Consider the following 14,041-nt stretch of genomic DNA (forward strand, 5'->3'; position numbering starts at 1 on the left):
TATTGTTTAAATGGTCTAATTGTCACGTGGAGTATTCACGTAAACACTCTCGGTTATGTCTTAAGTTGGCTGAAAACTGGATGTGATTCATGTTTGAACTTGACTCCTCATGCTCCCTAAACCACTCTTTCACAATTTGAGCCTGATGAATCTTGGCATTGTCATCCTGGTATATATGGCCATGGGATACATCTTCCAACATGGTTGTTTAAGAACTAAAAAGCTAGGGTTAAAGGATTTATTGCCAAACATAACATGCCAGAAATATTAGGCTACGTCTACATTAATCTGGAGACATTTGAAAACCGAGTTTTCATTTAAAAGCTCTTCTCATCCACACTAGCGTTTTCAAGTATTTTCCAAAAGTTGCTCATCCACACTGAAACGTCTGAAAACGCTTAAATCCCCTTACTGCGCATGCGGAAAGCATACTAAAAGCTCACGAGATGATGCAGAGAGAGCAGATATAATAAAGCTCTCACGCTATTCTTCAGGCACGATCATTTTATTAGTATAATATCGCTCACTGTTGCGCCCAGGTCGTGTTTAAAATCGGGTTTAAAGCATATTTGCATATATAGCAAATGTGAGTAAATTCTGTCATCTTTGCAGAAATGTAATACAAAGATTGTACAAAAGAGCATTTATCTTGAGCAATACTGTTAATGTAAATAGCAGGCACAACAATGCCGGTATAACTATAGATATCTATGGGTACAATATGCGTCACATGACTAAACATGCACCATTGTTTTCAAATACCTCTATTTTCACCATCCACACTACAACGCAAAAACGCATTTTCAAACTTATCCTCAGTTTTCCTTGACAAAAATGCCATCTCAGTGTGGATGGAAGTCCAAAACATAGAGAAAAAGATGTGTTTTCAAACGATAACATTAGTGTGGACAAGGCCTTAATCACTGCAGGAATGATCCAGTCATAAGCCGGGTTTCCATTACAGATTTTTTACGATATTTTCTAAATGTCGATGATAACTATTGCGAAATGATGGCATTTCCATTAACCGATGTTATGCGAATAAAACGTAATTTTTTCCTTTCGCAATAAGTCATTCCAAAAATCATGGCACCGGATGTTGGTAGGTTTGCGTATGTCTCAGCCACCGCACTATCCATTATATTTAATCGAAGGAGATGTAGGCGTGTTATCCAAGCATTAAAGGGTTAGTTCACCCAAAAATTAAAATTCTGTCATTAATACTCACCCTCATGTCGTTCCACACCCGTAAGACCTTCATTCATCTTCTGAACACAAATTAAGATATTTTTGATGAAATCCAATGGCTCAGTGAGTCCTCCATTGAGAGAAAAGCCATTGAAACTGTCAAGATCCATAAAGGTACTAAAAACATATTTAAATCAGCTCATGTGACTACAGTGGTTCAACCTTGATATTATAAAGCGACAAGAACTTTTTGTGCGCCAAAAAAAACTGATTTCAAAACACTGCTTTATGAATCTTTTGTTTCGAATCAGTGATTTGGATCTCCTATCAAATGGCTAAACTGCTGAAATCACGTGACTTTGGCCTTCTGAACCACTGATTAGATTCGTAAAGCTCTGAAGCAGTGTTTTGAAATCGACTAGATATTGTTGAAAAGTCATTATTTAGTTTTTTTGGTGCACAAAAAGTATTCTCGTCGCTTTATAATATTAAGATAGAACCACTGAACTCACATGAACTGTTTTAAATATGTTTTAGTACCTTTATGGATCTTGAGAGTTTCAGTGGCTTTGCTCTCAATGGAGGCCTCACTGAGCTATTGGATTTCATCAAAAATATCTTAATTTGTTTTCTGAAGATGAAAGAAGGTCTTACGGGTGTAGAACGACAGGAGTGTGAGTAATTACATTATTTTCATTTTTGGGTGAACTAACCCTTTAATGGCAAGGAAAGCCCCTTATACTTAGGAGCGGCCACGTATGAGGTGTTTCTGGGTGTTTCTCCCTCATATCTGCTTCGAGGTCTGGATAAATTGTGGCATTTCTTTGTTGTTTAGAATCCAGTATTCCCATAAGTCTTTTATGAGTTTAATAAAGAACTCATCTTCATACCATGCCGTCTCAACCTTTACGTACACTGTAAATGTGAAAAAATTTCTATTGCAGTTTTGCTAAATATTTTTTCGAATTGCCTAAAAAAAAACACCTCAAACTTTTTTGCGATATATTTGGGGTTTCTTGCAAAATTGACACGTTTCCATTGGGCGCATTTTCAATTCGCAATTTCAAATTGCGCAATTTGAAGGGTAATGGAAATGGACTATTAAGTATTTGCTCATTTAAATCCAAACTACAACTTTATTTTTGGCCGGGCAGTGTATAATAACTATATTATATTTTTTTTATTGTGAAATAAAATGTCTCTTATATCATTAAATAAGATTTTAGTCATATCGCCCACCCCTATATTCGAGCAGCTTCAAGAAACCACAAACTATTTTGTTATTAGAAGCCATTGTTTCAGTTCTCTTATTCAGGTTATTTCAGTCACTTCCCTAGTATTTTATCACATTTCAAGTGTCTTCTGAATAATTCACCCAGTCAAGAGTCAAAGAGTTCAAATCAGTTGGGAACAGACCTTCATAATTCATGCATGCTTTATCATTAACAGGTATTTGGTGTTGGCGACAACAGCCAAACCTCAGCAGCAGCAACAGTTAAGACTATAGTTGGTGACACTGATAGTCTTCTGCTCAGTAAGAATAGCTCAGGCCCAAAACTGGGCCAATATCCAACAGACCGTAGTGACACAGTACAGGTAAACTCTCACCTGACTACAAACGTTGGCATGCTCGCTCCGGATCATGGGCATCAGTAGATCTATCTGTCAATCACTGCAATCATCTTATTTTTCACTGTGATTTTATTAGGATCTTTCTTGGGCATCTTCTCAAAGCTGTTTTGATGGTTTGATGTCTTTTTTTCCTGCTTTTGGGTGATTATGAATGGGTGATTTGAATCTTTAAAGGGCCTGATCTCTTTTTATGGTTGAGATATTTTCATTTGGTTTATTTTGACATTAATACCATAATCGATATATTTAGTAAGCCAGCGTAATTGTAGTAGGTTTTATTTAGAATAAGAGACTTGAATAACAAAAAAAAAAACATTAAAAATTAAGAATTTAAATAATAATTGAAATAAAAATGAACCTGTTAACTGTCACCCCCACTTTTTTTTTTTTTTTTATAGACATGAAAATGCACTATCCAAACTTAAATGGTTGTAATTCACTTTGGAGTATAGACATAAGGCTGGTCTTGTTTTAAAGATGAAATTTGGCAGATTATTGTAGAAGTGAAATAACTCATGTAAGTGAAACAGAAAAAAAGTTATAGAAGTTGAAGTTTATGAAAATGTAAAATGTAAAAATATATTTTATATTCTATATAAAATATATATTTTACAAAACAAGTTTTACTCTAAAACTGCAAGGAAATCAAAGCCAAAAATCTGAACAAGTTGTGTTCTAAATTTCAGGTTGATATCTCAAAAAATGAGCTTTCAGTAAGATTTTGTTTGGGCGCAGTACCACACTTTTTCACTAGATGACAACCAAGCTCCATTACTGACCATATAAGGGCGCCTCCATTTCCATATATGGTTTGAGTGATCTGAACCATATATTTCCATTATTTTCATACAATTTATGAAGTAGACATCCTATATAGATGTAGTATGGGAAGTTTGTCAGAATGATATGAATTCAGCCTCTAATAAACATAAAAACAACATGTATGTGGGTTATAGATCGCCGCCACAATCATAAATGTATTTTTTTCCTATTAAAAACATTTTCAGACCTTTTTCTCTCAAAAAATTGAATGGATGTTATCTTTTGAACTCTTGGCATGAAACCAATCTTTAATGATTTTTCATGTTCATCGCTATTTCAAAATAAAGGTCTGAACATGCCTTATGAGTATGAAAATATGCTTGTTGCAAATTGATAAATTACTACTCCTCTGTAATTTATTTAGAAAATAAATCTTTGAAATGATACATAGTTTGTCAAGATTAGTTTAGGTTTAGTATAGGATATTACTGTTTTAAATATGTAATGGCTGTGGGCCAGTGACAGTTAACAGGTTAAAGTTCATTTTAAAATTAAAATATAAAAATAAATACAATTTTAAAAAATCTGTTTGCTAATTCTTTGGCGTAGCTGTTGTTTTTTTTTTAGAAGTGTGAATGCTTTCAGAGTTAGTTTTAATAACTATTTGCACAATATTCAAATATTTTCAATGTTCTTAACAATTTTGTGCATATCTATAAGAATTATTTAATTTAAGTCAAATGTCACCTAAAAGTATTACATAAAATAATTTAAAAAAAATTAGTGTGTTAAGAAATAAAGATAAAGTCAAAAATGTATTGAAGAATAAATTCTTAAAAATTAAATAAGGTATAAAACAAAGAAATGATTATTTATTTACTAGACAGTGTTATTAGTTTTAAGAAATATTTTCAAAATATTTATTAAAAAATTTACATTTGTAAAATGTTGTGAAATGTGTAATATAAGCATACAGATACAGTGAAAATATCTCAACTTAAACATCAAAAAAATAGTTACCACTTTAAAGCAATTTAATATAATAGAAGTTTTTAGTTTAATTAGCTGGTTTCTTTCTTTTCTACAGATACAGTCGATGACGTCATTAACACCTGGAGGCACTAGGTGGGTTTCCCGTTGGGCAAGTTTGGCGGACACCTATTCAGACTCTGGTCCTGCTTCAGGACTGTTTGATATCCCAACACAGGTTGATCTTTCTGCCGGAGGTATGGAAATTTTGCTTGGCTCACTAGCTTTCTTTTCTTTTGTCTTTACTAGCACATTTCATTTGTCCTATTAATCATGTCTTTAAGCTGGTGAAAGGATCATCCACCAAGCTATGCTTAACCGAAATGCTGACTACTCGGAAACAGGTCAGAGCAGCAGATCAAGACGAGTTCTGCCTCAGGTTCCTTTGAAGGAGAAGACTGAGACGCCACCGCCCACGATACGCATCCAGCCTGACTCGTACCTGTCAGGTGTGGAGAAGAGTTCGCAAGTTCCGAAGCAAAAGTGGGATCCACAGAAACTGAGTGTCCAAGATGATCTGGATCCGGACAGCTTGAGTGATGCCAGCAAGTCCGATGATGGCTCTGTGGTTGAGCAGTACAGGACGACTCCTGACACGACGTGGAACCGGTCTCCGAAGACACAACCCAATCAAGAAGAGACAAAAGACCTGGATTCACCTCCCAAATTCTCCACGGCTACTTTAACGCGACAACATGGCAGTCTTACCAAGAGCAACTGTTCACCACCAAACACTGATCACCCAAGCAAGGACGACTCTCTTGGTGTAGACAGCTTAGTGTCCATCGTCAGACAAGAAAGTTATACCAAAGAAAGGGCCAGCGACGACATCCAGTTGTCCAGATTGCCCCAGATTTCTAGTCAACCCTTTGGGAATGATGCTTTTAAAGGCTTAAGCAATCAAGACACTCAATCTTACCTCAAAGACACTGAGGATGTTCTAGCTTCTCTGGAAGCCAAGCTTCTGGAGCAGCAAGAAAACAACGGTCGCTCCCATTTGGAGGACTCCTTCTCGGGAGAATCGGACACTTCCAGTACAATCAGTGGCAAAAACGCTTCTGTTTCTGTTCCTAAGAAGCCTGTGGTCCTCAGAGGAGTTTTAAGAGGTACCGGTCAGTATTCCAGAGAACCTAAGACTTCCGATGATCCGAAGGACAGTGATGGCAAGGCAGATCCAGGCAAACGTTTACAGCTCCGTCGTAACCATAGTTCTCTCGACTTTGCGTCAGAACAAAGTCCCACCACTCGGCATTGGCCTGACACCGTCTCCGACCAGGAATCAAGTTCCCTACCTTACAAGAAGTACACTATTCCTCTTCAGAAGGAAGGTGCGAGCAAATCCAAAGGTACGGTACAACAAACTCTAGGTCGCTCCAATAGCCTTTCCGCTCCAAGAGCAACAAGGGCTTCGGTGCTTCGCCGTGCCCGTTTGGGCGAAGCCTCCGACAACGAAGGCACCGAAACCGATCGGACGTCTCAGAACTCCGATGTCAATCCCTCGACAAACAGTCGGGGTGCTCAGGAGAGCAAGAAGCTCTCTCGATTGGACATTTTAGCTTTACCTAGGAAAAGGACGGGCTCCTTCAACACTCCCAGTGACACCGAGTCTTCCACAAGCAGGACGGGCTTTTCAAACCGCAGCACAGAGTCGGGCAGCTCCGTGCGGAAAGCTTCAGTGCCGGATCCCAGGGCTCTTCTGCGGAAGGTTTCAAACGCCGTGAACAGGCAGCCGATCATCCGCGGACGCTCAAGCAGTGCCAAATACGCCAGCAGTACTGCCAGTGAGTATCATACTTCCGAATGGCTTCTGTTTTTGCTTATTTCATTGAGAGTTTTGCTGAAACATTGGGGGTTGGTCAAATGTTAGGCAAACGTTGTTTAGATGACTATTTTGGCTTTGCATCCATTTATCAGAGTGATGAGCTTCCAAACAACAAAAGTACAATCCAGTAAAATCCAGTTCTTTCACTTTCTCTGAATGACTCTTCCAACGGTCATTGACTTGATTTGTGTGCACTTGTTTGTATCGCACAACTGGGCCAATGACCATCTTTAACTAACAAGACCATGTAATTAGTCTCCAATATTACTAATTTTTGTAGTTGGAGATAACTAGTAGGGATGCAAAGGGGTGGAAAATTTCTGGTAAATTTCCAGAAAATTTCCATAATCCATAAACTTTCCAGGATTTTTTTGAAAATTGTCTGGAAATTTACCAGAAATTTTCCGCCCCTTTGCATCCCTAATAACTAGATCACCATACTAAAAACTTAACAGGTATATTTGAAAATCAAGGTAATTTTTTTTTTCTGATGGGATTAACAATCTAGAGTACTTTTGGACACTTGGACCCCATTGACGAATGGGAAGTGGTTGTTGGTTTTTCGGGTGTCTTATTATCTGTCTCTCTGTCTTCTTCTACTTCTGCTTTTTTATTTTTGTTTCTATCCCATCCTCTGATGACATGGTGTACCAAACGCTCCTCCTTCCCAATGTCCTGGGCCAAGGCTCCAGGAGGCGTCAAAAGGGTTCAGACTACGCCTCCACCTCTGAGGATGAGTTCGAGACTAACCATAGCACCCCTAAACACAAACGCTCCCATCATTCAGGGGCCCAGCAGAACCCCAGAACCCATCCAGCAGGTCCGGTGCGAGCCATACCCCGTTCGAGAGACTCCGAAGGGGAAGGACACGAGAGCGACGCCTTCCAGAACTGGACGTCTCATAGTGCTGAGATTGCCAGGTGAGGACGGATTGATCATATAGCGTAGGGCTGGGACAATAAATCGACTCATCACGAAGCGAGAAATGATTCTGAATTGATTCTGAGTTTTTCCGAATTCTCTCTCAAATCGATTCTGAGCTTAGTTTTTAACACTAGATGGCACTGCGTGCTTTAGAAACAGCCGTATTGTGCTTGCTTCCAGTTCCTTATACACACCACTCTAACTTTCTATAAAATAATCATTTATAAAGTTCAAAAAGGTTGAAGTGAATTACAAGGGTGTTTGCAGTGGGCTGTTTACATTAATCTCACGTAATAAAAGCATTCTGAGGTGTAAGTACATTATCAGACTCGGCCGAATGCACGAGCACTCTTCTTCTTTGAGTGTGCGGTTAAAAACAAGTCAAGAGCGCCATCTGCTGTTAAAAACTACGCTCAGAAACGATTCAAGAGAGAATTGCGACGCATTCGGAAAATCTCAGAATCGATCCACGAATTAATCGATTTACTGTCGCAGTCCTAATATAGGGCCCTATGATTTCCGCGGATGGAATCACAGAATCCAGTCATAAAAATAAAATTTACTACTTAACATGGAATGTCATGGAATTTGGCAAATTTTGGAAAAGTAGGGCTATACACTTAATATACTTCACGCAAAATTGAAGAACGAACTGGTATGACGTTATTCCGAACAAAATCAGGCCAAAACGACATTTGTTTGGTGTTCGAAACGGCTTGCCAAAGTGAACTTTACAGAAAAGTTTGCTCTGGCTGGTAAACACCTTCGAACTACCATGGCGATTATGTACTAGGTAGGTGTGGCTCTTTTAACGTGGAAATCTTTACATATTCATCTAAACGTCAGTCAGCAGTGTGGGAGGGTGTCTGGATGTTCGTTAACAGTTTATCGCTGCTCACGTATTTCAAACTTCTTTTTACCCTAAAGCGAAGAATGAAAAAAAAATATGAATATCCTTTAATCAAATTGCGATATGGACTAATTTCTGTTAATATTAAACCACAAAAAGACTGTTATTTAGGTGTTCTGCATGTCTCAAAAAACTATCGTAAACACACTGAAACTCAAACGTCTTCATGACAACCCGCCGAAATAAACTAAATAAAATTTGGTTCACCTAGAAATATATTACTATTCTACAGAAGAATGTTCATCTCAAAGTATTAATAATGATATTAAAACTTTATATTTTTTAAGGAATATCAATTTTTCTTCCGTGTTTTAGGCCCTGTCCACAAGAACATGGGTATTTTCAAAACCGCAGCTTTGGCCGTTCGTCCACACACAAATGCAGTACTGAAACTGAACATTTTTGAAAACTCCTGCCAGGGTGAAGTTTTTTAGAAACTCCGGTTACAGTGTTGTGTAGATGGTGAAGCCAGAGATTTTGGCTTGTGACGTCAGAGCCAGAACTGGTAATAACTTTTTTTTTCCAGGCTTCTGATTGGCGTTTTTTTTTTTTTACGGTTAGGGTTAAATCGCCACCTGTTGGTTTGGCATGCTCTTGAGAGCGCTTCATAGCGTGTTTTTGCGTTTTCATGTGGACACAATTTTTTTTTTTTTTTTTTTTTAAATGAAGGAGGAAAAACTCTGCTTATAAAAATACCGGTGTACGTGTGGACAAGGCCTTACTTTTAACATTAAATCATAAACACAGAAAAATTAAAATGGATGGCACAGAATTTCTGAAAAAATAAAACCTTTCTTAGGGCCCTATTACTGTTAAAAAAAAAAAAAAAAAAAAAAAAAAAAAAGGTAATAAACTAAATTGTTAAAGGTTTCACTTGATTAGACATGCTTTTTGATGTATTAAAATTTAATTAAACTATTAAAACAGAATGAAAATGAAGTCCGAAAACATGGAATTTGGGATTAAATAAAACTTTTCATAGGGCCCTAAAAATGTAATTTTTGTGAAACTTTTAATAAATTGTTGTTAAATTGTTTAAGTTTCGTGATTTAAATTAATTAGACATGCTTTTTGATTACTAAAATCAACTATCAGTATCCCGAAAAATGAAAAAAGCACCAGAATATCTACAATCCAGGATCCCTCTGTTTTAATAATAGTTGGAGAACCACATTTTAAATGATTTAATGTCACATTCAGTTAGCTGAGACTCTCTTTCAGAGCTGTAGTGCTATACTGTGTTTTTCTTGTGGTCTAGTGTTTTTCTCCCTGACTCCGACATGCAAATCATAAACAGAAAAATTAAAATGGATGGCACAGAATTTCTGAAAAAATAAAAACATTTCATAGGGCCCTATTAAAATGTAATAAACTAAATTGTTAAAGGTTTTGCTTGATTAGACATGCTTTTTGATTTATTAAAATTTAAAAAATTTAAAACTTAAAACTGAACATGGAATTTGGGATAAAATGAAACTTTTCATAGGGCCCTAAAATGTAATTTTTGTTAAACTTTTAATAAATTGTTGTTAAATTGCATAAGTTTCGTGATTTAAATTTAATTAAACCATGCTTTTTGATTTAATAAAATTTAAATTCAACTATTAGAATCCTGAAAAATGAAAAAGCACCAGAATATCTACAATCCACGATCCGCATTTTGAATGATTTAATCTCACATTCGGTTGGCTGAGACTCTCTTACAGAGCTGTAGTGCTATACTGAGCTTGAATGTGTGTGTTTTTTTTTGTTTTGTTTTTTGTTTTTTTCTTGTGGTCAAGTGTTTTTCTTCCTGACTTAGACATGCATTGACTGTACCCAGTGTAGATGATGTCGTTGATTACAGTGGGAATCATCATAGGTGTAGTCCTAGGTAAATCCATCATGCATTCCAGTTGTTTTTGTCAGTAAATAAGTTAATAATTGCACAGATGTTACATCTTTGAAAAATTACTTATGGTATGAATTCAAATGATTACTTATTACTTGTACTGCATTGCCCCCAACTTTTGTAAATGTTTGTTTTGATGTCAATGTAAATGTAATTTTTATGCATGTTCATTGCTAGATTGAGTCAGGACCTGGCCAAAGATTTGGCTATTCTGGCCCAAGAGATTCATGATGTTGCTGGAGATACAGAAGCTCAGAGTGGCTCTACAGACAAGATGGGACCGGCCATATCTGCCCACGAGGAGGTGCTGTTCCTGCATTGATCTGAGCAAAAATACCGGGAAAAAAAACTGAAATATTTTTTTGATTTAAAATAACTGTGAATATATAGTAAAGTGTAATTTATTCCTGTGATCAAAGCTGAATTTTCAGCATCATTACTCCAATCTTCAGAGTCACATGATCCTTTTTTTCATGCTCGTTCAGTTGCGGCACCAGATTCCTGAAGCCAGTCAGAATTTCCAGAAAGAATGTCCAGTTGCAGCGGCGGTTGACGAGTCGGAGCCGACCGTCAGGGGACCGAGTCCGAGAGCAGACGAGGTAGCAGCGCTTCTCTTCAGCTGATCGTCCTCCTGTATTTGAGATGTAACCCTCATTCTTCTCCTGTCAGGTTACGCTGAACAACGTGATGCTGAATCCAGTGTCCCAACTGTCTCTCGCCATCCGTGAGAACACAGAGCAACTAACTGAGAAAATCAAGTAAGAGTTGTTGTGTTTTCACATATGCTCTCTTTTTACACTGTTTTTATATTCCTCTTGTTGCTATTTAAAGGACTTATTTTTTTAATTTTCACATATTGTCATATTTTTTTCAGGGTTTTGTTTCATAATAAGATGGATGTTTTGAGTGAAATTGAGGCCAAAATCAATGCGGCTGATGATCCTCCACCACTGAAAACATCAAACAAGGTGTGTGTCTTTTTGCCTTTCCCTGAATAAATGGTAATAAGTACTCTGTATTTTTTTTTTTTTTTTTTTAAATAAAATCTGAACTTCATTGAACCAGTTGTAATGTTGAATGAAGTAATAAATAAAAATAATTTCATGTTTTTTTGTTTTTGTTTTTTTATTCAGGGAGTATATTAGACCTTAGAAGTAGTAAATTATGTTAATATCTGTGTTATTTTAGGATCATTGATGTACATTTGTAAGTTTTATTACTAATTTCCAGTTAGTTTTTTATTTTTATTTTCAGTTTTCATTTTAAATGTAAAGTTATAGTATATATAATTTTATTTTATTTCAGCTAGTAGCCAAGGCTATTATATAAATTAATAATAATTTTATATATATATATAGTAATTATAAATAAACTTATTATTACTTATTATTACATATATGAATATATATGTAAGTTTATATATAATTATTAATTATATATATATATATAAATTAATAGTAATTATAAATAAACTTACACATATATATATATATATATATATATATATATATATATATATATATATATATATATATAATCTCTAAACTTTAATATTAATGTATATATATATATATATATATATAACTTATTTTATATATGTTTATATTGATAATTATATATATATATATATAAACATTAATTATTGTTATTTATATATATCTTATTTTATATGTATATTAATAATTATATATAAACTTTATTTTATATATATATATATATATTAATAGTAATTCTAAATAAACTTATATATATATTATATAAATATATATGTAAGTTTATATATATAATTATTAATTATATATAAATTAATAGTATTATAAATAAACTTATATATATATATATATATATATATAATTATAAACTTAAATTATTAATATATATATATATATATATATATATATATATATATATAAATTAATAGTAATTATAAATAAACTTACATATATATATATATATATATATATATATATATATATATATATATATATATATATATATATAAATAATAACTAGCAATGAGAAATATTTTTTTGCAGCATTTATTAACCTTTGTTAATGTTAGTTAATAAAAACCTTCATATTCACAGTGCATTAATGTCAACAGATACAACTTTTGATCTTAAGAATGTATTAGTAAATGTTGAGATTAACATTAAGATGAATAAATGCTGTAGACGTTGTTCATGTTAACTAATGAAATCTTACTGTAAAGTGTTACCGAGTTTTTAATACTGAATAGTTTGTATCAAACGTGTCTTTGCTCTTGAATCAATTAAGCCATTTTGTTTTCCTTCTATCGACCTGCTCGTCTTGTAGGAAATTGCATCAATTCTCAAAGAGCTGAGGAGAGTCCAGAAACAGCTGGAAGGTCAGTCGATGCTGCTCTTCTCTTCTTGCCAGTTTAAATGTTTCAGATTTCATCTAATAATGATCTTCAGATGGTCAGATGACTGATGTCCTCACTCGTGTCCCTTCAGTCATCAACACAATCATAGATCCACGAGGAAACCCTGACCTCAGCAGGACGTTTTCCTCCGCTGGCATTCGCAGTTCCAGAGCCGCGTCACGAGATGCGAGAACGTCCCAGCGAGGCGGCGGACCGACGCCGAGCAGCCGCCGCATGTTCAGAAGCAAAGACAGGGAAAGTTCACTGGTATGACGACTCTGTCCGTGTCAGTTCACTCAAAGCATCATCACTAGTCACTTTGCTAATGATTTCAGCACACAAGTCGAAATCTGCGTAGGTTGTTGTGTAGAATCAAACCGTTTGGCACAAGCTCCTCATGAAAACCTCAGGCATTTGGGAGAATATGAAGATATGTTTGACGTATATTTGCACATTTATATTGCTCCAAACAAACCAATTTCAACAGCTTGTGGCATTCATAACGCAACGATTGAGATTTTGGCATTCAATGTAAATACACTGTTAATGACTTTTCTTTATCTTTGTTACTTTTTTTTGATTGTTGTTATGGAAATATAAGGTCAAGTAATTTACATGATTATTTAAATCACTGTTTGTCTCTGTTGGACAGGGTATTTGTCTATGTTAAAGATCATTAAAGAATTCAAATGTAACCGTTTTGTTCTTGAGTCATTATTTCCATGGAGGTTTTGTTTTTCTGATTTCACTCTGATATCATAATGAGCTCATGATGTTGATCTATACTAGTCTCTAAACTATTATAACTCCATATAAACTCTTACATGTGTAATTGAAGCTCTGGTCACAGTCGTGTTTCTGCCGAAATGAAAGTGAAATCCTAACTCACAGCAGTCCAGAGCTTCTGAAACTCTCTTTCATGGTCTTTAAAGCCTGAATGAGTTATGAAATATTATTCAGCATGCATACAGTATATTATAATAACATGTCTGAGTGCTGAGATTTTCAGTTCCCATTTCACTGATATATTTAGCTTTTCTCTGATGTTGATGTGCAAAACAACTTTATAAACAATGTTTTACATTTAAACATTTATTTCCACTGTAAAAAAAAATTGCATGTACAATTCAATGTCACTTGCCGTTTCTTTGTAATTATTTGTAAAATTTACTAGCAATTTCTGTAAGTTAATCCTAGACCAAATATTTTTTAGTGTAGTTTATTAATAAATGCTGTCTTAAAATCACAGACTCACAGAAGATCCAAGCTTATAACGAACCTTTAATCATACAATTGTGATCCTCTTTATGCAATTTTACCATTTGTTTTCAAATATCATAAACATTCATATATTAAAACGGATTTTGATGCCTCAATGTGAGATCTGGGTAGTAACGGATTACATGTAATCTGGATTACGTAATCAGATTCCAAAAATCAAGTACTTGTAATTAGTGTAAACTACTTTTTTAAATACTTGTAATCAGACTACAGTTA

At 34.9% G+C, this 14,041-nt stretch overlaps 1 protein-coding gene across 6 annotated transcripts in view; it reads left to right on the plus strand.

Annotated features, from left to right (window-relative positions):
* Positions 1 to 13,239, plus strand: part of cep170ba (centrosomal protein 170Ba) — a 30,799-nt gene extending 17,560 nt beyond the window's left edge. For 2 of the 6 annotated variants that reach the window (XM_051868448.1, XM_051868447.1), the window contains exons 10-20: positions 2,638 to 2,784; positions 4,670 to 4,808; positions 4,896 to 6,392; positions 7,119 to 7,353; positions 10,069 to 10,140; positions 10,336 to 10,462; positions 10,644 to 10,757; positions 10,828 to 10,916; positions 11,033 to 11,126; positions 12,475 to 12,526; positions 12,636 to 13,239. In XM_051868448.1, the coding sequence (XP_051724408.1) occupies positions 2,638 to 2,784; positions 4,670 to 4,808; positions 4,896 to 6,392; positions 7,119 to 7,353; positions 10,069 to 10,140; positions 10,336 to 10,462; positions 10,644 to 10,757; positions 10,828 to 10,916; positions 11,033 to 11,126; positions 12,475 to 12,526; positions 12,636 to 12,817 (2,748 nt within the window). In that variant the 3' untranslated portion in view covers positions 12,818 to 13,239. The remainder of the gene's footprint in view (positions 1 to 2,637; positions 2,785 to 4,669; positions 4,809 to 4,895; positions 6,393 to 7,118; positions 7,354 to 10,068; positions 10,141 to 10,335; positions 10,463 to 10,643; positions 10,758 to 10,827; positions 10,917 to 11,032; positions 11,127 to 12,474; positions 12,527 to 12,635) is intronic. The other 4 variants (XM_051868449.1, XM_051868451.1, XM_051868452.1 and 1 more) reach the window with 4 other exon arrangements.
* The last annotated feature ends 802 nt before the right edge of the window (positions 13,240 to 14,041 follow it).

The sequence above is a fragment of the Ctenopharyngodon idella genome, chromosome 17 (assembly GCF_019924925.1).
Source record: "Ctenopharyngodon idella isolate HZGC_01 chromosome 17, HZGC01, whole genome shotgun sequence".
NCBI lineage: Eukaryota > Metazoa > Chordata > Actinopteri > Cypriniformes > Xenocyprididae > Ctenopharyngodon > Ctenopharyngodon idella.